General features: G+C 41.6%; 1 protein-coding gene, 2 long non-coding RNA genes and 1 pseudogene across 11 annotated transcripts in view; 1 reads left to right on the top strand and 3 right to left on the bottom strand.

The window, feature by feature from the left end:
• DHX30 (DExH-box helicase 30) overlaps window positions 1–8,549 on the bottom strand; it is a 28,669-nt gene extending 20,120 nt beyond the window's left edge. For 2 of the 9 annotated variants that reach the window (XM_039837606.1, XM_039837612.1), the window contains exons 1-5: window positions 8,411–8,549; window positions 6,493–6,587; window positions 5,704–5,810; window positions 4,765–4,819; window positions 224–319 (exon numbers count right to left, since the gene is read on the bottom strand). In XM_039837606.1, coding sequence (XP_039693540.1) covers window positions 224–319; window positions 4,765–4,819; window positions 5,704–5,728 — 176 coding nt within the window. In that variant the 5' untranslated portion in view covers window positions 5,729–5,810; window positions 6,493–6,587; window positions 8,411–8,549. Of the gene's footprint in view, window positions 1–223; window positions 320–4,764; window positions 4,820–5,703; window positions 5,811–6,492; window positions 6,675–8,410 lie in introns of those variants that run through there. The other 7 variants (XM_039837614.1, XM_039837609.1, XM_039837608.1 and 4 more) reach the window with 6 other exon arrangements.
• A 107-nt stretch (window positions 8,550–8,656) lies between these two features.
• LOC120582295 (uncharacterized) lies at window positions 8,657–22,447 on the top strand. The gene is made up of 2 exons (XR_005647529.1): window positions 8,657–9,040; window positions 21,912–22,447. It is a non-coding gene; the product is annotated as an uncharacterized LOC120582295 (long non-coding RNA).
• LOC120582693 (uncharacterized) lies at window positions 11,069–11,187 on the bottom strand (annotated as a pseudogene).
• On the bottom strand, window positions 20,439–22,021 carry LOC120582296 (uncharacterized). Its single transcript, XR_005647530.1, has 2 exons — window positions 21,889–22,021; window positions 20,439–21,735 (listed from the first exon to the last, which is right to left on the bottom strand). It is a non-coding gene; the product is annotated as an uncharacterized LOC120582296 (long non-coding RNA).
• Window positions 22,448–23,480: the final 1,033 nt, after the last annotated feature.

Genomic DNA, 23,480 nt, shown 5'->3' with positions numbered 1-23,480 from the left:
GCCCAGGGAGACCAGAAGGTCTAAGCCACGTGGCTAAGGATCATGAAATGACCCAGGCCCTTCCCAACGACCTCACCTTGAGGGCTCCACCTGCTCTGCTAACCCCATTCCTCCTCATTTGCCTTCCAGAGGCCCATGGGCCTGGCGCCCGGGCTCCTGCTGCTGCCCACCTCCCCACAGACCCTAGACCAAGCTGGTGCTGGAGGCCAGGCTCCTCCCTTACCTCGAGAGATGGTCCCTCCAGGGGCAGGGTTGACACACATGGGTGGAAGGCGGGGTGGGGGAAGTTTGCACTGACGCTGCCTGTGCTGGGCCCGATCTGGGGAAAGAGAGAGGGTATCAGGGCGGTGTGTTCTCACCCCTTAGGTACAGACCCCTGGGCAAACTCGTCCCGGAGCACCTGTGAGCGGCTCTGCGCAGCAGGGTTGCTGGCCAACATGTGCAGCCAGTCAAGGATTCTGAGAAAGTGTCACCGATGCCACACAGAAAGGAGGCGGTTGTTTTATGTCGACATGATACACGAGTGCCCTGTCGAGTTCCCTCCTTGGCTCTCAAAGAAGTCCTCCTACTGTCCCTTGGCCACCCTCTATGAGTTTAACCCACCCCATGTGCTTCTCTATAGTCTTGAGTTGTGCAAATAAGATAGGACAACAGTTGAAAACTGAAAAGCCATAATGCCACGTAAATCCCCTGGGATCTACCCCTTAGGTCTTCCACGTATGGTAGCTATCCCTGTATCTGCTCTGGGTTCCCCAGACAGCCACTCCAGCCACGAGATCTCAAATTATTCTTTCTCTCTAAGAACTGGGCAAGAGACTTGGGGTCCTCCCCAGGAGCCAAGACCTGCTCCACACTCAGCAGCCTGCTCCCTTTCCTAAAGTTAATGATTTGCCATTCCAAGTATCTCTATTCAAATAGAGACTAAATACTACTCATCAGTAACGTATATGGTACATTTTAAGAAGTCTCAAAATTTCGACATACATAAGCTAAAATTAAGACACTCACTGAACCTTCTATGGGTAAGAAAGGTTTAAGGTCTTCAAAACCACACAAATGGTGAGAACGTCAGAGACTCACTGGTCTGGGGAAAAGGTGCATGAGCTCTCTGCTCTCTTTGGCCCACTGGTTTTGGGGTCATAAATGAGGCGGGAGACGAGCAGGGACACACACGCTCGAGAAGCAGCCTGCTCTGCTACAACTGATGCCCATTTTTATCCTGCAAATTAGCTCATATACAATTGGTAAATAGGGGAATGACAGCAGGAAAACAAGAAGCCCTGGTTCAAGTGTACTTTTTCCAAGGCAAGGGATCCGAAAAAGCAGGAGAAGAACTATAATTTTCAGCATGAAAAGAAAAAACCCTTTCAGCTATATTTATAAAAAAACTAAAACGGAGTGCCTGTAGAGAATCAAGGTAGTAGACACAGGGGTTCATGATACAATTTCCTCAATATTTCAGAATTTTTGAAAATTTTAATAAAATGTTGGGGGAAATGAGCAAACTCTTGGGCTCGGGCCCTCCTCTCCCACACTCCCTAACGGAAGCCGCACTGGCTCAGAGCTGCACTTCCGCCTGCGCTGCCACAGCCACTGCCAGCTCTGTTCTCGTCAGCACGCTCTGGACGCGTTTGGCATCGGACTGAGCTGCCTGCTTCGGTGGTCCAAAGCATCTCCCCAGGCACCGATGATTGCTTCTGTTGTACTCTGTTCATTAAGTTGCAGAGGTAATCGCCTCGATTCTATTTTTCCCATAAGCCTCTTATAATGTTATAGGTGTGTGATTTTGCAGAAAACACATATAGTGTTATAGCAGAAATGCCTGTAGGGTCTTCTGGAATAAAGTGCCTACGATCAAGGTTTAACTTGGAACTAATTCCATTGAAAGTAAGGTTGGAAATGGCCAGCTCAACCTCCCTGTTCCTGGTTGAGGAGGGTCCTCATTCATATCCAGGGATGCTGGATTTAAAAAAGAATAAATGATTTGATGATTATCGATGATCTCATCATCAAGCATTCTCGGTAGTTGGGGCAAAGTTGTTCAAATCCCACAGCAACATCACTGATCCTTCTTCTGACCGTGGAGCTGAACAAACTGCTGTTGATCCAGTGTTTTTCAGTTGTATGCTGCCTGTAAAAGACTCAGCTTGCTCTCTTTGGCCTGATTCTGATGGCATTACAGCTGAGAGACGAGAAACCTATGTTAAGATGCTGGCAAAGGAAGTAACAGGTCATTTACCAGGCATATAAGTATTCTGGTTGGGAGCTGTTGACAGCTCAGTTGAATTACATAATAGGAAAGATGGTTGCCATAGGGAATTGCTTTGGCCATCACCATCAGAATCAACAAATGGTCCATCTCACTGAGACGGTGAGCCCCTGAGCACCTACAAGGAGGCATCTCTGAAACATAGTTGTCTCCACCCTAGTGTCCCATATGCAGCAGGCGCTCAATCATGCAGCCACACAGCACACTGCATGCCGAGGCCAGGCTGTCACTCTCCAGCAAAACATCAGCTCCAGTCTGTACTCCAAATAAAGTGAACTACTCGAATGTATCAAGGACCTGTCAACCCAAGACTAGGGGCTGAGGACAGACCATAGCCAAGTGCTTTTCTACATCATCTCTACTCTTCGCTCTACCCCTAATGACAGGCACTGGGAAACAGGATTGGGTGAGTTCACATCTTGCTAGTGTTAGTGGGGACCAGATTCAAAACCCAGCCAGTATGACTCAGAAGCCACATTATGTTTCCTCTCAAGACTCATGGCACCCTAGGGAGTTCGTAATCTCATCGTGAAGAACAAAGAAACATGTAAAAACTCCATGAGAGATACAGAACAATCCCTCAGAACAATAAAAGTGTCACAAGGCCACCCATGACCAATTACCAAGGTCATGGTGCAAATCACAAGTGACATCAGCATTCCGAGGACAGGAAAGGGCATTCAGCCTTATAGTCAGGAAACCGTGAAAAGACAGTTTCTCCTGAAGGAAAATATTCAAGGTGGTGACTTCCTGGTTAGTGGTTTTCCCTCAGACCCCCAAGCATAAAATGGTTGTTGGTAAGAATATGACACTTACCTATGTGGAAAGCAAGGCCACAAACAAGGCTGTATTAGTCCTGAAGCTACTTAATTACTAACACGGCTTGTGAGTTTACCAGGTGCCGGGGCCTGTTCTAAGCTCCTTATGTGCATTAGCCCATCGGATCCTTGGAACAACCCTTGGAGACAGGTACTACGATCTGGCCCACTTACACCATGGGAAATGGAGACACAGAGAGGCACATGCTCAGCCCTCCCCAGCCAGGGCCAACCTGCCATGAGAACTGGGTGTTTGCCTCCCACTGAACTTGAGTGCTAATGATGTCACCCCCATGGGAAACTTTTCGAGCAAATCAATCCCCAGCCTGGAAAGTAAAATCACAAAAGCCATAAAGGAATTTTGCTCCAAACTCTCTCGCCTAGTATCATCTCCCTATCACAGGAAAAAGGAGGCTCATGATTTCATTGGGCCTCCATCTCTTTACAAAATCAGTGCTGTTATGTCAGAGATGCTCTCACCATAAGGAACCTGTTTCCATCCAATTTCTACAATGTGGACAACAAAGCCCACTGATTGGCAGGTAAACACAAAGCAATTAAGCATACTTAATTTTCAGCTCAAGATGTGCTGTCCATACTAAGTTCAATGTTTTCTTTGTCAGTTAACCCACAAAACCAGGATAATAGAGATTAATTTCTTCATGCAATAGGAACACAGATGGAGAGGCTGAAGACAAACAAGGAGGCAGGAATAGGCTGCAGTGAGCCCTGGGACAGCCAGCCCTCGTTCCGGCCCCATTCAGTGGGTTACACAGGGTACCAGTCAGCCAGGCCTGTAGGAACATAACTTGGAGAAGTGACACCACTGCAGTTATGGAAGGCCTTTCATTCTGATTGATTTGTAAAATGTGCTCAGACAGGAGCCTCACAGTCAGCTCTAATACAAGTGACGGGCCTTTTACTCTTTATTTCCTTAAAGGAGAAAAATCAGGGGCCTGTCTAAGACATACAAAGCCCTCCAAGATCTGGTCCCTGAAGTCCTCACCAGCTACATCACTTCCTGTAAGCAGCTCTTGGATGCTACCCTACAGCCCTGCCACTGTGGCTCAGTTCTGCACTGCTTGTGCAACCCTCTTGCCCCATCTGCTGGAGGGTACTGATTTAAAGACTTGCCACAGCTTCTATGCCCCGTAATAAAACAATGACTCAATTCACTTCCACCAGCATTTACTGAGGCCTACCATGTGCAAAATGCTACTCCAGGTATCATGGATGATAAGAGCATGATAGGTCCTGGCTGCAGGGAGCTTCCAATCTAGTGGTACAGTATTTAATTCGCAGTAGACTAAGCACCAGAAACTACAGATACGGTGCTGGGGAAAGTCAGAGAGAAGTGAGATTGCATTTGATTGACAGAATCGAAAAAGGTTCATGGAGGAAATGGTATAAAACACTGGCCTAGCAAAATTGGAAGGATTTCAATAAGCAGTGACTGCGTGGGAGAGGGCATTCCATGGGGAGGGTGGCAAATGTACACCAAGCCCTGGGCAGGGGGGCGGCACAGGTTATAAATGCCATGCAAGAGGAAGGCTAAGGAAGAACTCTGGAAAGTCATCCAAAGGAGGGGTCCAAGGACAACACACTGGTGAGGGGTTTTCACAGCTGCCCATCACAGGGAGGAAAAGCATGAGGTCGCAAGCATGGTGACATTCTTACCTTTTCTGAATGAGTCCAGGCTGAACATTTCTGGCCAGGAGGGAAAGCTGGAATCCTAAAAAGAAGGATGGCCGAGAAGCAATGGTTAATATGCCGGGTCCAGGAACCCACAGAGAAGACTTCAATAACACAGAGAACACTGTCCAGGAGACGAGAAAAATGAAGCTCATCGCTAATGAGCCCCAACTGTTGCTCCCAATCTCAAGGATGGAAGGGCCACCTCCACTCTAGAGTAATTACATATCTTTGCTTCTTTCTAATTGAGAGCTCTCTTCTCTGGCCTAAACTCCCTGAACCCTGCTAAACAGAAGGCGATGTGTTTCATCGTGAGAGACGTAGATTTCCACCTCATCGGAATATTTGTAGTTTTCTTGGGACTTCTAGGAAGAAATGAAATTCTACATGGACCCCTTTTCTCAGGTGGCATCAGGAAAGGGGACTGATGACTGCCTTAAGGACCAACTGGTTTACTGGGCTTTCACAAAACCTAGTAAAGCACCTAGTAACGGGACGTTGACTACACTATCAAACAGTAACAACAGTGATTCAAGATAAAAAACTTTTTATGGCAGAATCTCTATGAAATAACAAATATGAAGTTCAACTGTTGGCCAAAAATTTAGGTGCATTTTGCTCATCAGTACATTCAACTAAGGAATCTACCTAGAGTCTTAAAAAAACACAAATAAGTAACACCTCTGGTTTAACCATTTTATTTTGAAAAACAAACTCAGACTTATAGATGTTTTTAATAATGCAGTACTCCGGGGTTGGTGCAATAACATTATGTGGCCTCATTTTAAAAACATCTACACAGTGCTTTAGTAAATCAGGATAATGTACAACTTTCCTAGGAGTTTTATGGGGCCTACACTCCTGCTCCTGACAGCTATTCCCTCTCAGACTCAATCGTGGGACAGTGGGGGGTGGAGGGCTGACCTGGGGCCGAATCTTTCAGGTCCATAGCAGGTCTGCCCTGATGGCCTCCTCTCCCCCAGGGATGCCGGAAATTTCAGCCGATAGGATATGGTAGCTCAGAGAGAAAACTTCAATACAATATCAACAATGATTCAATTTACTTTAAGAAATTACATTCTATAGACTCCTTCTATCTAAAAAAAAAAAAGTTGTAATTTGAGATTCTAATTTTAAAGAAAATCTGAATATTATAAAATCTAAAACACCTAAGTGATTATTTATGAAACAATATTTTCTTGCTAAGAAATTAGAATTTGCTTGTAAATAGACCCTTGGTTTTGCTTTTAAAGTCTCCAATCCTCTCTATGCCAACACTATCTTATATAACATATCATATAATAATACCTCCTTTCCTTGTATCAGACTTAAAAATATAGTATGATATTCAAGGTAGGATCTTTTAGAGACATTTTCCAGAGCTCTAGAACATTTCATAGAGATCCAAAAGAAAGATGCCTTCTTTGTAATACAGTATTATGTTGGAAACCTCCACAGTACAAAGTTTTTCTAAAATAATTTAGAGACAAGTAAAATAATATTATATCAAGATTTCTTGCATAATGAAACACCATTTAACTCCAGGTAAAGTCACTATGAGATGATTCAAGGCCAGAGAGCTTCCATAGTGGCTAATTAAAATGATACCCTTTTTCCAAGACAGTCACAAATGAATTTAATAGCATGCCTTTTGCTTTGCAGTGTGGCTGAGCGATCCACCACTGCTTTGTGTGCATGGCTAAATCAACTTACCTTACAAGAGCAGTGAAAGTCTCAGATTTTGTAGGCTTTTGAACTGGAGCTGAATTCTCTCCTTACTATTCCTCATCACGAGGCTGGGCCTCCTCCTGGGAAGGACAATGCTGGGTCACTAAAGAGATGGCCCCCGCAGGAAAAGAAAGTGGTTCCGGATCATTGAAATTCATTTACTAACTCTGACAACAAGGACAAGTTTTGTTAGTGGCATGAAACACACACACTAGACACACTGGCCTCCCTTCAGGACCTGCCGTGACCCACGCTACACCCATCAAAGTGTGAGCTGCCCGACCTCAGCATCTGTAAGATACCAAGAAAGAGATCTCACAGTAGACGTGCTTTTAGTTCTGAAAGTATTTTCTCCAAGCCCGGAGCACAACTTGCTGCAGTTCTGAATTCTACTCCCATCCTGACTATAATATGAACCTATTTAAGGTACATAAAGCAGCTCTTCCAGGTTGGGAAAAGAACTCGATGTTGAATACCATTTTTAGTTTACTGAAAACTTCCAGAGACCTTATCTCACTTAACCTATGCAACCACCCAGTGAGGTAGGAATTCTTTCCCGGAGAAGGTTACACAATTTGCCCAAGATCCTGTAGCTGCCTCAGGCAGGATGGAAATCTATAGTTCGGGACTGGGCTCCAAAGCTTTCCTAGTTTATACTACACTACTCTCCTAATTTCCATGATATCATGCTGTTGCCTAGATGTCCCATGGGTCAGTCTTTGAAATAACACTTAACAGTGACAGCTTCGAAAGTGAAAGGGGCAAGAAGTGCCCAACTGATAAACTTTGGACCACAGCCACATAAGTTAAAACACATGGAGAGTAAAATCTTTTAGAGGTAAAGGGATACCCTACACAGGTTTTTAAATGCAGCAAAGGATGTATCTCTTGCTCCTTAAACAGCTACACAGATAAAGAGCACTATCCTAAATACAAAAAAACAAAAAACAAAAAACAAAAAAAAACTATACCAGGAAGAGTCCTTCCTCCTGGAAACTGCAAAACTCCAAGATTTAAGTGTAAATTATAAGATGTGGTCAGCATCCACAATGACAGTGGGATCATTCCCTTCTAAGAATCTGCATCAGACTCTGGCCAGTAAGTTGCAACCAAAAACAGGTTGCCATCTGCGGTCCACCTGCTACAGTGTATGGCAAAACCCTTGTGGACTGGGGGTGCAAAGTGGGACAACCTGTGCCTTGCAAAATCACAATTAAGAAGACCAATGTTGCTACAAGAGTACTAGCTAGACAGCATGCTGTCGCCATACTCTTAACTTGGGGTTCTGAGGACCCCTGGGACTCCAGTTCACTGCAAACAAAGAACCCAACGTGCTTTAGATCCTCTCCTGCGAAATGGGACAAGGCACCACCAGCAAACAAAGAACACCTCACCCCTTGGCCTCCCCCAGTGACAAGGTCTGTGCAAAAGGGGGCCAACCAGGGGGGCCAGAATGCACCAAGCCTCCCTTTGGACGAACAGTGCAGGCCGCATGGGGGGCAGACAAAGGTCCCAGGGAACTCCGGGGGCTCTCTGCAGGCCCTGCCTCGGGAAATGGAGCATCCCCTGAGGCGGAGGCGTCGTTGCGCCAATGAAGAGGCCTCTCCCGCGGCCCCCGCGGAGCCCCTGGCTACCAAGCCGGCCCCAGCGGACCTGACTGGCTCCCGCCCCCGCCCCGGCTCCATGGCAACGGCAGGCCGAGGCCTGGCTGCCCACGATCGGCCCGGCCGGCTTCCCGGGCAGGCCTAGGATGCCCGGCCTGCTCCTCGGGCCCGCCCGCTTCTCCGCCCCACTCTCCGCCGAGCCGACGGTCGGACCCGGGTCCCTCCTCGCGCTGACCACCCCCGGCCGCGGCAAGCTCCTCAAGGGGGCACGAAAGGGGAGAATAAAAAGCCCAATTCACCTGTTGTTACAGATGTGAAACAAGCCTCGGTGCACCGCGCATGAGCCGCGGGCCCCCCCAACCACGGCCGGACTACAACTCCCATCCGCGGTGGCGCGACCCCTTCCGGGTCCCGGGACGGAAGTCCCGCGGGCCGCCCCGGCGCAGCCCACCCCGTGCCTCCGACCCCGCCTCCCGCGCGCGGCCCCGCGTTTCAGCGGGTCCGCAGCGGGTCCCACGCCTGGGGCTCGCAGTGGTCGCCCGAGGCTCCGGCCGGCGGACGGCCAACCCGCGGCGAGACCCCGGCGCTGCGCCCAATGGGAGGCGGACGTGGGCGGGACTTCCGGCAGAGCCGCGAAGGCGTGGGCGCGCGGGCCGCTCTGGGGTCGCGGAGGGAACGGGCCTGGGCCGCCCAGCCTTTCGCACGACGCGCTCCTCGCGATGCCTTAGCATCCGGCAGTGTGAGACCTTGGTGTTCTCCGCGCGCCCGTCCCGCGCCTCCCGGTGCGAGTGAAGAAATAGGCCGGGTCAGGGCCGAGGGAACGAAATCCAGGTCGGGCCCCGGGCTTCCACCCGCCTTCTCTGCCACCGCTCGTTGCCACGCCTCTTCTCTTCTTCATCTCCCTTCCGATCTTCTGTTTCTATAGGGAGGTGAGAATTTCTGTCTCACGAGATTGGTAGGAGGATAAAATCAACGTGATGGTGCGTTGTAAATGTACATCGCTAGGGAAAGGACCAGGTGGCACTTGCAGGTAGCGGGGAGACTGCTGCTGGGCGAGTCTAGAGGTCCTGCCCCCGTCCCATCACCTCGAAGGTGAGAAAAGGCATTGCGCCTGTTGAGTGATGCAGTCCTTTAGATGAGGCTCCTGTGGAATCCAACTTCGAAAGGAAAGAGCCCAGTGTGGGTAGCTCTGAAGCTGGGTTAGGATTATACAGCTGGAAAGACCTAGGATATGCTTTTAAGATGTGGCCATTCAGGATATATAAAAAATCAGTGCCATATCCCGTCATTTTCGTCCAAATTCAACAAGCATTATTGTCTTTATACTTTGGACAGAGGGTGAGGGAGTTGGGCATGAAACAGTCATTCATTCATTCATTCATTCAAATAATTACCTATTCTGAGCAGGGCATGGCGCCGTGGTGTGTGGGGAATGATCCCTGCACTGATACTCGAGTGACCTCGATAGCGTTTGCTAAGCAGGTGTGGAGGACTCTGTCGTCTAGGGGGGCTTTAGGGCCTATTAGAGAAGATGAAAACTTGCTGTGAAGCAAATCGAAAGTGATAAATGCTGGAGAAGAAGTATAAAGTCACAGGAGTTCAGTGAAAGGCATTTGCTCCTGAATGGCAACATCAGGAGGAAGAACCATGTAAGCAGGGACATCCAGGTGGAACAAGGGGCAGATCTAAGGCTGGACCGTAGTTCAGTGTGACCAGAGGGTTGGATATGTGCACGGGCCTTAGAGGAGAGAGAGAAAACGGAGTTGGGAATGCTATGCTGAGAAATTTTGACTATTTGTAACCAATTTTTTTTTTTTTTTACAGTTCTATGTAGGAGAGTAAAATTACTACTTTTAGGAAGCAAAATAACAAATTTTTAGAATATAGTTCCAGAAATGTGAAGGTAGAATTGGCTGGAAAAGTAGAAGTTAGAATACTAATTAGATAAGAGGTAATGAGGGCTTGAACTATGCTCGGCAGTGAAAAAGGCAAAAAAGAAAGGAATACGGGCGATTGTAGAGCTCTAGGCTGCTCTGTGACCACTGATGTGGAGAGGTGACTGAGATCTGTACCAGGCTGACTGGGAGGATTATGCTTTGTTAACATAAGGGACACAAGAGTTGGAGATGATGGCTTCGGCTTCATACAGATTGTGTTTGAAAGGCTGCCGTGAATGTTAAGTAATCAAGACGTGATCCCTACTCCGAAGGAAACTCTAATCTGGTAGAGAAGATGAGAAAACCATGTAAATAAGTCTTAAAACCTAGAGGAAGCACTGCAAAAGAAGCACAAGTGGAACATTCTAAATACTTTGCATGTTTTGTATTTTTAGTTGTCCCCCTGAAGATCTTTACCCTGTTCTTGAGCCTCGAACTGTTCTTAATGGACAATTGTGTCTGGTGAGGCTGATAAAGGGGTCCACTTTATAGTAAGGTGCATGCTAGTTAATGTCTTTTTCCTTTCCTCCCACATATTGCACCTCTTGTTACCTGGTCATTTCCTTGTCACTGCCCTATCTTCCTGTATCCAGTCTCTAGACTTCATTCTTTGCTGACATCTCTGTCAAGAAACTTCACATCTTCAGACAGGTTCCTACTCGTTCTGCAGATATACAGGAATTTGGGTAAAAGAGTATCACATTTTTTGGTATTGCATTACACACTATCATAATATCGGTAATTTCTGACAGAAATTCTAGTTTATGTCATTGGCCAGATTGTACAAGTCAGTTAACCTCAGTTTTATAAAATATTTATTGGTAAAACTGGAAAGAATGTTTAGCTCCTAGGCTGCTTTTTAGCCAACACTAACCATGGTACGGTACTGCCACAGGACCAACATACAGGCTTTTTGTATTTTTTCATTTTATTTATTTTTTTGGCGAGGCAACCCTTTGTTGACTTCACAGATTGCAAGGATCTTGTCAGTTTACAATCCCTTATTTTTTTAATTTTTTATGCCTACGGCACCTGGTCTTCCTAGGCGGTCTCCCATCCAAGTACGACCCTGGCATGATCCTGCTTAGCTTCCGAGATCAGACGGGATCGGGCTTGTTCAGGGTAGCATGGCCGTAGACCAGGCTTTTTTTGAAAACATGAATGAAACTGACTTCTGCTCAAGATAGTATCATATACACACTTTGATGCCACTCCCTTTGTTCCAAACGCACAGTAGAATTAATAAGAAAAGATTAAAATTACTTGTCCGTATTCAAAAACAAGATAAACATTTATGTTGACCAGAAACAAAGAGCTGGAATCTTGCCGGGCTGTGGATCCAGAAACATTGAAGCAGTTTGGAGTTTATAACCTATAAGGTCATATGATTGAGGGGGTGCCCCCATAAAATACGGATAAATGGGGCCAGGGTTGGTACTCACAGTTAGGACTTAAGATGGAGCTCCCTTAACAGAGATTGAAAAAAAAGCCATCCATGCATGAAAACATAGTTTATATGAAGTTGTATACTTAGGGAGCAGATACAACATAGAATCCAGACCTAAATCCAGCTACCCTCTCACTTGGTGCCTGTAATCTCCTGTCTCCCAAAATTTCATGGTAGACGAAGTCTTAAGATACTAATATAAGACTTGTTTCTGGTTTCCTGGGGATTGAGAAGTTACCACAAAACCATCAGGGAGGCAGAGATACTTGTATGGGGAAAAAATTCCTTTTCACAAGGAGCTTATAAGTTCACCTTTCAAAACATACAAGAAAACCTAACCAAAAGAAAGACAAAAATCAGCATCTAGAGATGAATTCACTGCAATTGAAATGAAAATAATTGAGTGACCTGATAATAAGTATGTTTAGAATGTTCAAAGACATTAAGGATACTTATTTTTAAAGAATAAGAAATTATGAAATAAAAGTGGCAAATATTTAAAGACCCAGTTAGAAATCCTAGAAATTAAAAATACAGTGATTGAATAAACACTCCATAAATGTCATGAATTCTAGATAGGTCTTAGTGGAAAGGGGTTTAATGAATCAGAAAGATGGAATCTAGGTGAATAACTCATTACTAAGAGAAAAACAAAAAAGGGAACAATTTAAAAACATGGAGAATAGATTGAAGGACTTCAATGTAGTGTATAATAGAAGTTGCAAAAGATTGCAGTATAAGGACTGCAGAGAAGTAATACTGCATTTAACACAATGTTTGAAAATGTTCTAGAATTGAAGAAAGATGCAAAGCCTGAATGCCATGCAGGATACATAAAAAATAATTACTTGAACACAGTGCAATGAAACTGCAGAATATCAAAAATAAATCTTACAAGTCATGAGAGAAAAGGTGCAAAACCTACCCTGGAAAGCAATTTGACGACATTCTTCCCAACAATAATAGCAAAAAAAGACAAAGTAATCCTCAATTTGCTGAGAAATAATTCAACTTAGAATTGTATATCTAGCTAATGTGTCTTTCTAAAATGAAAATATAAAGAGATTTCAAATTATATAATGAATAAGAGATGGTCAGAACTAATTAAAGGATGCACTTTGCAGAAAGAAAAACTAACCCAAGTGGAAAGGAATAGGATATAATAAACAATGACATGCACTAATATTAGGAAAATATATTGGTAAATTTTAACTTACCACTATTTACTACTGACTATAAAACGAAGTTTTTGTGCAGAAATAATAGATGGAACTAAAATTTTAAGTAAAGATAAAACATAAGGGCGTGTATCATTTGGGATGTTCTGGGCAACGAGGAACAGAAACCCTAACTCAAAACTGACTTGAAGTATACGGAAGTGTATTGTCTCGAATAACAGGAAGCCCTCAAGTAGGGCAGATCTCACAGTTGATTATTCAGTGAATCAGTCAGTGTTGACTGACTCAATTGTGTCATCAAGGACCCAAGTTCTTAACACTTCTGTTTTCCATTTTCAGAGTAGTCTTGATCCTCAGGTTCCTAGCAAGATAGCATTAGCAGCTCTCATCAAGTCTTGAAAGACTCCTTTTCATGTTTCACTGACCACAACTGGACCCCATTGTGTGATATCCCTGGCAACTGGAAAAGAGTCAACCTGGAGGGTGGTCATGCCTATACCCGATTCAGAAGGAGGAGTAAGGTTTTACTCAGGAGGAGGATAAAAACAGCAAAACTTAGGATTTTCTTAGAAATTTTTATTTAGAATGCATGAAAGTAATGTTAAGTATAACTACTAAACAAATAGAAATATAATTCATCACTTCTGAGCCAGTCAATAAAACAATTGAACAGAACAGCAGGAGAAAAGGGAAGCGAAGAAAAAACATGGTAAAACAGAAAATAAGCGTATGGTAGTAATACATCAAAGCAGTGATCACAATGCATGTAAAAGATTTAAACTTGCCTGGTGGTTCCCCTCACACCAAGCCAGTGGTTTTTTAGTGCCAGCCCTCTCTGTTGCGGGTCTTTCGAGAGGAAATGTAGTTCTCCTATTAAGCACTAGAGGGTGGCAGCTTTCACTACTGTATTCGTTTCCCTGGAGGATTTAGCTGTACTTCTGTCAGATTCTCATGAATCAGGAACCCGTTTCCTGTACAGCTGACAAATCTTTCTTCTAAGGCTTATCCCCAATATTTAAAAAACAATTTTAGAGCACTTAGAATTTCAACTTCTCAAAATAGTTGCCAAGGATGTGTTTAACTGCCTGGTAGATCTAGAAGTGGACTTAGAGGCCAGATCAGATATCTTATGGATTACACTTCTTAATTGGTAGGAATTGGTTAGATGGTCTATGAACATGGCTGCTATAGCTACAGAAGGAGGATTCAAGCAGGATGTGTGCACCTAGAGAGGCTTCATGGGATCTAAGGACACCTAAATTTATGGAAGTTAACATCTTTACTGTTGTTGACACTTTGCCACATTTACTTTATATTCTCTTTCACTGTTGAAAGTAAGTTGCAGGCATAATTCCTCTAAATACTTTAGTATTTCCTAAAAATAAAGACATTCTCATACATATGACCATCAAAATCAAGAATGTAACTTTGATATAATACTACCATCTAATTGACAGACCCTATTCATATTTTGCCAGTTGTCCTAATATGCAGGATTATGTGTTGCCTGTATTTGTCATGTCTCTTTAGTCTCCTTCTGTCCTGAGCAGTTCCTAAGTCTTTCCTTATCTGTCACAACCTGGACAGTATTCAAAAGCACAGGCCAGTGACTTCGTAGACTGCTTCTCAGTTCGGATTTGTCTGATGTTTCCTCGAGATTAGATTTAGGTCAGGCATTTTCAGAGGAATATCACAGAAGTGAATGGTGTTCTCATCATGTGGCATGTCATGTTGATTCGTCCCATCACTGGCTTTCATTGACTTTGATCACTTAGTTAAGGTGATGTCTGGCAGTTTGCTTCGCTATGTAATTAGTAGGTATCTCATTAGCAGATACTTTGAAGCCAAGTAAATATCTCTTTCCTCTACAAAATTTCACCACTACTTTTAGCATCTATTGATGATTCTCATCCAAATCAGTTATTATGACAATTGCCAGAAGGTGATTTTCTAATCCCATCATTCTTTCTGCATTTATAGTTGGCATTCTACCATAGGGAAGCACTTTCTTTCTTCTCCATTAGTCATTTATTTATATCATTATGCATCCATAGATTCCTAATTTACTCAATGTGTTATAATTCATTACCATCATAAGATGTACCTTCCTCTTACTTTCCATGCCCTACCTCTAGAAGCAGCCATTTCTCCAAGGGGCTCTGGTTCCTTTTATTGGAATATGGTATTTAGAAACCAAGATCTGGGCACTAGGAGTGTTCATTGATAATGAGCTATCACTATTACTTATTCACACGTATATACACACTTACAACTGTATTTCTCTATTTTTTGATCCATTGAAAACTGTGTACACACCAATACCTCCAATCCCTGTCAAATACCATAAGGCTCACTCTAGCCTTCCCCCTCTTGATATTTGTAACTTCCTTCTCTAACAGTGAGGAACCTGGCTCTCAGCATTCTCAATATAGTTGGTTATTTGCTCAGTCCCCTTGTAAGTAACCAGTCTTCGGGCATGCTGACCTCTTCCTTGACCTTGACTATGTTGACTACCTCCTCACTGGGCCCTGACACTGCTGGCCGCCTCCAATAAATATTGGGGAACGAGAAGGAGTCATCTAAGGTTTATTGATATTTTTTAACAAGGCCAGTAACTGGTGAACTATTAAAGATGTTTTTGAGTAATTATGTTGTAAAAATTAGATTGTAGTTAATCACAGATAATTTGTCTTATGAATATGAATAATTTCTTAGCTAAGTAGTGTTCCAGGTAAATATAAATGTCACCAAGTACTGTACATGTATTATGTCATTTATCTTCCCGATAATTCTCATTGTATTCACTATTAGTGTCTCTGTTTTACAAATGAAGAAACTGAGGCTCAGAGTAGGGTTAGGTAACTTGCTAATGACCACAGAGCTGTCTGCCCAACAAAATTAGTGTTCTGTTAGCAGGCAAGAAGCAGAGAATGGCTGTTGGGAGGGTGGACAATAGTGTCTGGCAGGAAACCCTCTCTCAGTTGGTGACACTTAAATTCATACCCAAAGAAGGAATTAGCATGCAGCACAAGGGTGAGGTGGAGAGAAGTATTCTAGGTGAGAGAAAAAATGTGCAAAAATTCTAAGACTCTAAAGAGCTTTGTCCATTAGAAGAAATAAAAATACATTGTTCCTCTCTCTCTCTCTCTCACACACACACACACACATAGAGGTAATTATTAAAGATGTATTGATAGAAACTTCAATAAAGTTTGGTCTTTTATTGAAAAAGTAATATATACAGATGTTCAAAATATTTGAATGGCATAAGGGTGTAAGCGAAAGCGATCTACCAGTATTCCCTGATCGAGTCCTGTCTCCTATTCCCTGATCGAGTCCTGTCTCCTCCCTCTCCTCACATCCTCTCGCTTGCTGCTCCAGCACACTGGCCCCATTCTGCTCCTCCCATTCTGTTCCTCGCACGTGTCAGATGTGCGCTGTGCCCATTTGCAGTGGCCTTCCCCAGAGCCATGGCTTGCTTCCCCACCTTGCCCAAGGTTTTCTTCAAAAGTCTTAATGTAAAAATTGTACCCGACATCTCATAATCCTCCTCCGTGCTTTACATTCTCCCCCTTACACTTATCACCAACATCCTGTGTATATATTTTACTGCTTACTGCACACTGGCTTGCTCCATAGGGCAGGAATTTCGATCTGTTTTGTTCACCACTTTATTCCTATCGCCTAGAACAGTATCTAGGACATACTAAGCCCTCGATAGATTTTAGATATTTTTCTGTTAATTATTTATCACAGGAGAAGAAAGTCCAACTTACTATGGCTAATCCACAAAGCAGACAGTGGAAACTAGAGGTGAGAGTGATGAGCAGCTTTGGACTCAGTGTCTTCAACTCTTATGTGGTCAGTGTACATTATTTCCTCTGAGTTCCTCCGTGTTGAGCAGAACCCTTTTCAAAAAAGCGTCATAGGAATGGCAGCCTCACGATACTTGTCAGAGTCACTTCTTGCCCTTATGGAGGCTTGAACTTCGTAAGTACACAGCAAGGATATGGTATATCGTGAATATCATTCCAGTTGTGCGTAGTCTTGCCAAAAGCCCTGGTTGTCGGCAGGAAGGTTGGCGGGTGATCGTTTCCATAGGGGTTACAGTTACTAAACATTTTGTTTGTAAATGTCACGGCCCATCACCTTGGAGGAAATGGAGTCACATAAAGGTTTCCCTGTGATGTATTTAGGTATGGCTTGCTTTTTTTTTCTTTTCTTTACCTTCTTGGGGTTCTTGGTCTCCTTGACTCTGAAGATTATAGTTGAAAATAAAGCGTTTGAAAATTATTGGCCATTATTTCTAAATATTACTTCTATTATAGTCTCTTCTGCCTTTCTGGGAATCTAAATACATGTTACGACCTCTCTGTCCTCCAAGTGTTTTACTCTGTATTCTCGATTTTATTTTTTATTTCTCCATGCTTCTTTTTGGAGATTGCTTCTGACTTTTCAGTTCATCCAGCTGTGTCAATTTGCTACAAAAACCATCGTTATCAATTTCAATTATTTTTCAAATTTAGAGTTTCTATTTGAGTCCTTTCAAATCTGTTATGCTCTTTGTTTCATAGTTTCTAGTTCTTTCCTAAAGTTTTAATTTTGTCTTTTATCTGTTTAAACCAGTTAGATAATTTTAGTCTCCGTTTGATAATCACACTGTCTGCAGCCCTTGGAAGTCTGTTCAAAAACCCATAAGGCTCTGACATCCCGTGTCAGCCTGCTCGCTCCGTGTAGAGGCGTTTCCTTACCTTGCTTGGGCTCCGATGAAACGTGCCAGGCGGCTGGCTCTCCCATGCAAAAACCCTTCCACTCCACCTAGGCTCTGACACACCACACCAGCTTGCCCCTCCGCGCCCTGAACACCCTCCTCACCACACCCTATGCTGGGTTGCCCCCACATGGAGGCCCTCCTACCCGTTCTTGGACTGTGAAATCCCACAAGGGACAACCACTTCAGCCACCATGTAGATGCCCTTATCATCTGGCTCAGACTATGACACTCCACTCTAGGCCACCATAGCCTCGTTCCCTGTGCACACAGATGCCTCACCTGATAGCTTTTGGAACAAATTGTTCAGGATAGGAAGGCAAGGGGGAGAAGAGAAAGAGAAACATACAATTCAAACAAACAAACCGAATCTGAAGTGTTTGCCTTTTAAATGAAGCCTTTTGGCTCTAAAAAAATTAATGCAATTATTTAATACATTTTGTACTGAAGCTACCTTCCAGTTTTGGATTTTCCATTTCCTATGGTCCATTCCACTTGTATTGCCTATTATTTTTTAACTCTACTACTCTTCTAGTGGTAACTAGAAATTAAATACATCATTAATTTCTCAAATATTCATGTTAATTATCTTTACCTTCCTGCTTAGGATACTACCATTTCTCCACTCACAACATGCATTATTTTGTTAAATATTTGTTCTATATTTTTAAATCCCACAAGATATTGCTGCTTCTTGTTTTATACAGTTAATGTTGAGAGTTACTGTTTACCACTTTCTTTGCTCTTTATTCATTCTTGCAGGTCAGGGATCCCTTTTTCTCAGATACACATGCTTTGGAATTTCTGCAGTTTTACTAAAATGAGTCTAAATGCTAATTTCTATTTACTTTCCATGCTTCTTGAATCTATGAATATCTGTCACCGTTTGGGGTACTTCTCAATCATTATTTCTTCAGTTATTGCTTCTACTCTCTCATCCTTTGAGATTCCAATTACATGTATATTAGAACTTCTCACTGCATCTTCTTATTTTTGACCCCGTCTCTTACTTGGCTTCCTGTTTTTTGGTCTTTCTGACCTGCAAGACTTTTTTTTCTGATTTATCTGCCTAGTTCACTGATTCTTTAGCTGTGTCCAGTCTACTGCCCAATATGTCCACAGAGCTTTCAATTTATTATATTTTCTGTCTGGCTCTTTTCCAAATCTGCTGTCACTGTCAATAGTTTTCTGATTTCTCGAAACTTTCAAACTTGTATTTATCCTCTTAGAAATAAACATAGTACACCTTAAACTAATAAATGTCAATATCAATTATATCTCTGTAAAACTGGGGAAAAATAAGCATTGTAGTTTTATGGCTTATAAATAAAAAGTTCAATAGTCAAAGCTGCTTTTGGTCTGTTATCTCTTCCCCCATCCCTGATTTTTTATTATGGTAAAATGATCATAACATAAAATTTACCATCTTAACCATTGTTCTTAATTTTTAATTTTTATTGAGGTATAATAGACATATTAATTTCAGATATACAACATAATTTGATAGTCGTACAGATCGTGATATCACAATAAGTCTAGTTAACATCTGTCACCTTACAGTTAGAAAAATCTTCTTGTGAGAACTTTTAGAATCTACTCTCTTAGCATCTTTCAAATTTGCAATATTGTATTATTAACTATAGTCACCACGCTGTGCATTAACTCCCCATGACTTATTTTATAACTGGAAGTTTGTACCTTTTGACTCCCTTCACCCATTTTCCAACTGCCCACCCCCTGCCTCTGGCAACTACCAATTTGTTCTCTGTATGTTTGTTTTTTGTTTATTTGTTTAATTGTTGGCTCCACATATAAGTGAAATCATATGGTTTTTGTCCTTTCTGACTTATTTCATTCACTTAGCCATCTTAACCATTTTTAAGTGTACAGTTCAATGGTATTAAATACATTTATAATATTGTACAACTATTACTACCATCCATCTCCACATTTTCATCTTATAAAACTGAAACTGTATACCTATTAAATAATAACTCATTACTCTTTTCTTTGGCCCCTGACAACCACCATTTTACTGTCTTTAGGATTTTGACTACTCAAAGTACCTCATATAGTGGAATCATACACCATCTTTTTGTGATTGGCTTATTTCATTTAGCATAATGTCTTCGAGATTCATCCATGTTGTTGCATATGTCAGAATCACCTTCCTTTTTAAAGCCAAATAATATTCCATTGCATGTGTCCCATTTTGCTTATCCAAACCATGAAGGTTTGCCCTCATGTTTTCTTGAGTTTTGTAGTTTTAGCTCTTACATTTAGGACCTTTGATGCTTTCTGTTAACTTTTGTATATAGTGTGAGGTAAAGGAGGGTCCAACTTCATTCTCTAGCTTGTAGCTGTCCAGTTTTCTCCATACCATTTGTTGCAGACTATTCTTTCCTCATTGAATCAAAAATTAGTTGACTATATGGATTTATTTCTGGACTCTCAATTCTCTTCCACTGATCTGTATGTCTACCCTTGTGTCAGTACAACTGTCTTACCATTGCTGTATAGTAAAGTTTCGAAATCAGGAAGTGTGAGTTCTTCCATTTTGTTCTTTCTTTTCAGGATTTGAAAAGTAAGTTGGTTATTCTGGGTCTTTTGCAATTCTATATACACTTTAGACTCTGCTTATTGATTTCTACAAAGAAGTCAGTTGGGATTTTGATAGCAATTGTGTTGAATCTGCAGATCAGTTTGGGGAGTTCTGTCACTTTGAAATGTTGAGTCTTCTGATCCATAAACCTTTATTAAATTTATAAATAATATTCTGTTCTTTTAAGTGCTATTGGGAATGCAACATTTTCTTAATTTCATATTCAGATTGTTTATTCCAAGTGTATAGAAATAGTCGATATAGGCATACCTCATTTTATTGTGCTTCACAGATTTTTTTTTTTTTTAAATTGAAGGCAAGACCCTCCACCAGTAAAAAGATTAAGACTAATTTTACTGCAATACTCTATTTCAGTGGTCTGGAACTGAATCTGCACTATCTCTGAGGTATGCCCATATTTGTATACTGATCTTGTATCTTCCAACCTTCCTGAACTCATTTATTTTTTTTTTCAGTCGATTGCTTAGGATTTTTTTATATAAAGATTATGTCATCTGCAAATAGAATGCTTTACTTCTTACATTATACTCTGAATGTCATTTTTTTCTTTTTTACTTTTTTTTTTTGGCCTAATTGCCCTGTCTGGAACCGCTAGTACAATGCTGAATAGAAGTGGTGAGAGCAGATATCTTTGTTCCTGACGTCAGGGGAAGAGCATTCATTCTTTCACCATTAAGTATGATGTTATATATGGAGTTTTCATTGATGCCCAGGAATTTTCATTGTCAAGTTGAGGAAGTTCCCTTCTATTTCAAATGTGTTGACTGTTTTTATCATGAAAGGGTGTTGAATTTTGTCAAATGTTTTATCTGCATCTATTGAGATGATCATGTGATTTTTATATTTTATTCTGTTGATATGAAGTGAAATTCAAATCAAATGTAAATAGCATTAAAGAAGAAACAGCTGAACTTAGGAATGTTGACACTGAACTGCTCTTTATGATAGACTCTAGATATACAGCTAGATGAACTGTGGAAGCCACACTTATCCACATGAGGAAAGTGTGAAAAAAAGAATGAAAATGTCTGAGGAGACGACACCTATAAAAAGCTTCACCTTAAAAGTGCAAAATAGAAAATATTGGAAGCCGATCCAAATTTAGAAAGGGGTATGAAAATTTGATAAGTAAAAACAAAGCAAGTCTTGTTCATATTATGTTATATAATGAGTTCAAACTACTGTTGTTTTTCACCAAAAAAATAAAACGATTCTCAATTTTTCTAATATTTTATAGTCCACTAAATTAATTTTACTATATCTATTTTCTTATATATAATAGATAGGGTTTTTGGTGTTTTGATAAAAAAGTTTAAAGGCCATGGAATAATTGTAATTTTCCTCATTAATTATGAAGTTTGCATAGTTTCTGCTTGCACAGTAATTCTGATGATATTGCATTGCTATGCTAAGAGAGGGCTGTCTGTATTCCATCACGACCATCAAAGTATTACATAATTAGAGTTCAGCAGGTTTAAGAGTGATGTTTTCTTGCTTTTCACATTCCCCTATCATCTCTTCTAAAATATTTCAGTCCTAATGCCATTAGAGGGAGTAAAGCAAGGTAGATAGATGTAAGCATATTGGGGTGGCTTAGCACAGGATCGTAGGAGTCAGTCCCTATCTGGGAGGGCAGGCCAGCATGGAGATTGGTAACATTTAGGCGAACTGTTAAAATAAGTAAATATAGTAAGGATAATGGCAGTCAGATTTTTCATTGTTACAGAAGGAAGTTACAAGTATGCACTTAGTCAAGTTTAGAACCATTTGTTTGTTCGATAAAAAATAAACCGAAATTTTGATGCATAATGAGATACTTACATACTTTCAAAATACCTTCCCAGAAAAATACCAGTTACAGAGGCATAAAGGATAACTTCACAGTAGAGAAGGCTAATCAAGTCATCCGAATGATGGAAGAAATGAAATCGTGAGCCACTTGATGGTATGAACTGAAAAGGACAGAGCGTGAACATCAGCCAAACTCAAACTGAGCAACAGTCTACGAAATAACTGGCTTGTAATCTTCAAAGTCGACGCCGTTGTGAAAGTTAAAGACTGAGGGCCTGTTCCAGATTGAAGAGACTTGAAACTTGACCTAATGCAATGCATGATTCTGATCTGGACACTTTGGTATAAGAGACCTTATGGGGCAACAAAAAAACTTGAATGGGGTCTGAGGACAGTTTTAATGTTATCGTGATTATTATGTAAGAGAATCAACTTGGCTGTAGAAAACAGACTTTTGTGTTAGGCATGTCAGCAACCTACTGTCTTACTGTTCAAGAAAAGTTCTTTGTACTGTACTTGTAACTTTTGGTAAGTTTGAGGTTATTTTAAAATAAAAACTTAAGTGATGTAACCATTTTATTTAAAAATATTCATCTTTATAAGGGGCTCAATTATTTAATTTTTGATGAAAAATTTTAATATTTTTCCTAAAAAAAGTGGTTTTCCAAATTATTTTAGAAGTTATTTGAACATAAAGGTTGGAATACCACTGCCCTGAAAGGACCAACTTCCCTCTCTATGGTTCTAGACAAATAAAATAGCCATAAACATCAGCTCTTATCATTATTTCTAAAGGCTGAGCTCTTAGGCGCGGCAATCCAAGTCTTACTCATATTTTCTTCTTATTGCTTCTGTCCTAGACTATCAGGTTATCTTTTCTCCTGCGTTTTTTCCTCTGATCACTGTTGCAATGGTTATCGTCCTAATCTATAAATCTGATTTTATTCTCTATTCAAATTGGTTTCCCAATGTTTATAGGATAGTCAAAATTCACTGCCACAACCAAGTAATGTTTCCACTACCACCCCATGGGCTTAAGGAGTTTCGCCAAGCACTTTCACACTTGAATTCTTTTGTTCTAGTTGTTTTTGTATCCGAAATGTCCTTCCTCCCCATCACATTCTCTTCATACTTAAAAATCGGTCTCAAAAACCTCACCAGACTATCTTACCATTAGTCACTAGCTGTTCTAGGGTCATATAGCATTATGTTCATACGTAACTCCACAATGGCCATTGTTAATAATTTAAAACCTTTCTGCCTCTCTGTAGGTCATTCGTTCATCAAATATTTATTGAACAATATTTATTAGGTAACAGGCCCTGTTTCCGACGCCTGTGAACAAGTCAAGGCTAGGTTCTCATGTATTTCATGTGGACGATTAGTAAGAAAATAAGAAAAATAGCATGTCGTGGGCGGTGCTACGCAGAGACTGTCAAGTGAGTATTAGCTGTTAAGATTGTACAGTCAGGGATCCATTTTTTTGAAATACCTTTAAGCTATGAATTTAAAAGCGCCTAAGTGACAATCAGAGGGGAAGAGATGCAGGTCGCGGGAACAGCTGGTGCGGCTGGAGCCATGAAGTGGGGAGGGGGTGTCGTGTGAAGCCGAAGGAGCCCCAG

Source organism: Pteropus medius, unplaced genomic scaffold, assembly GCF_902729225.1.
Source record: "Pteropus medius unplaced genomic scaffold, Ma_sr-lr_union100, whole genome shotgun sequence".
NCBI lineage: Eukaryota > Metazoa > Chordata > Mammalia > Chiroptera > Pteropodidae > Pteropus > Pteropus medius.
Note: the sequence above shows the minus strand (reverse complement) of the source record. Positions and strands in the feature narration are given on the sequence as shown.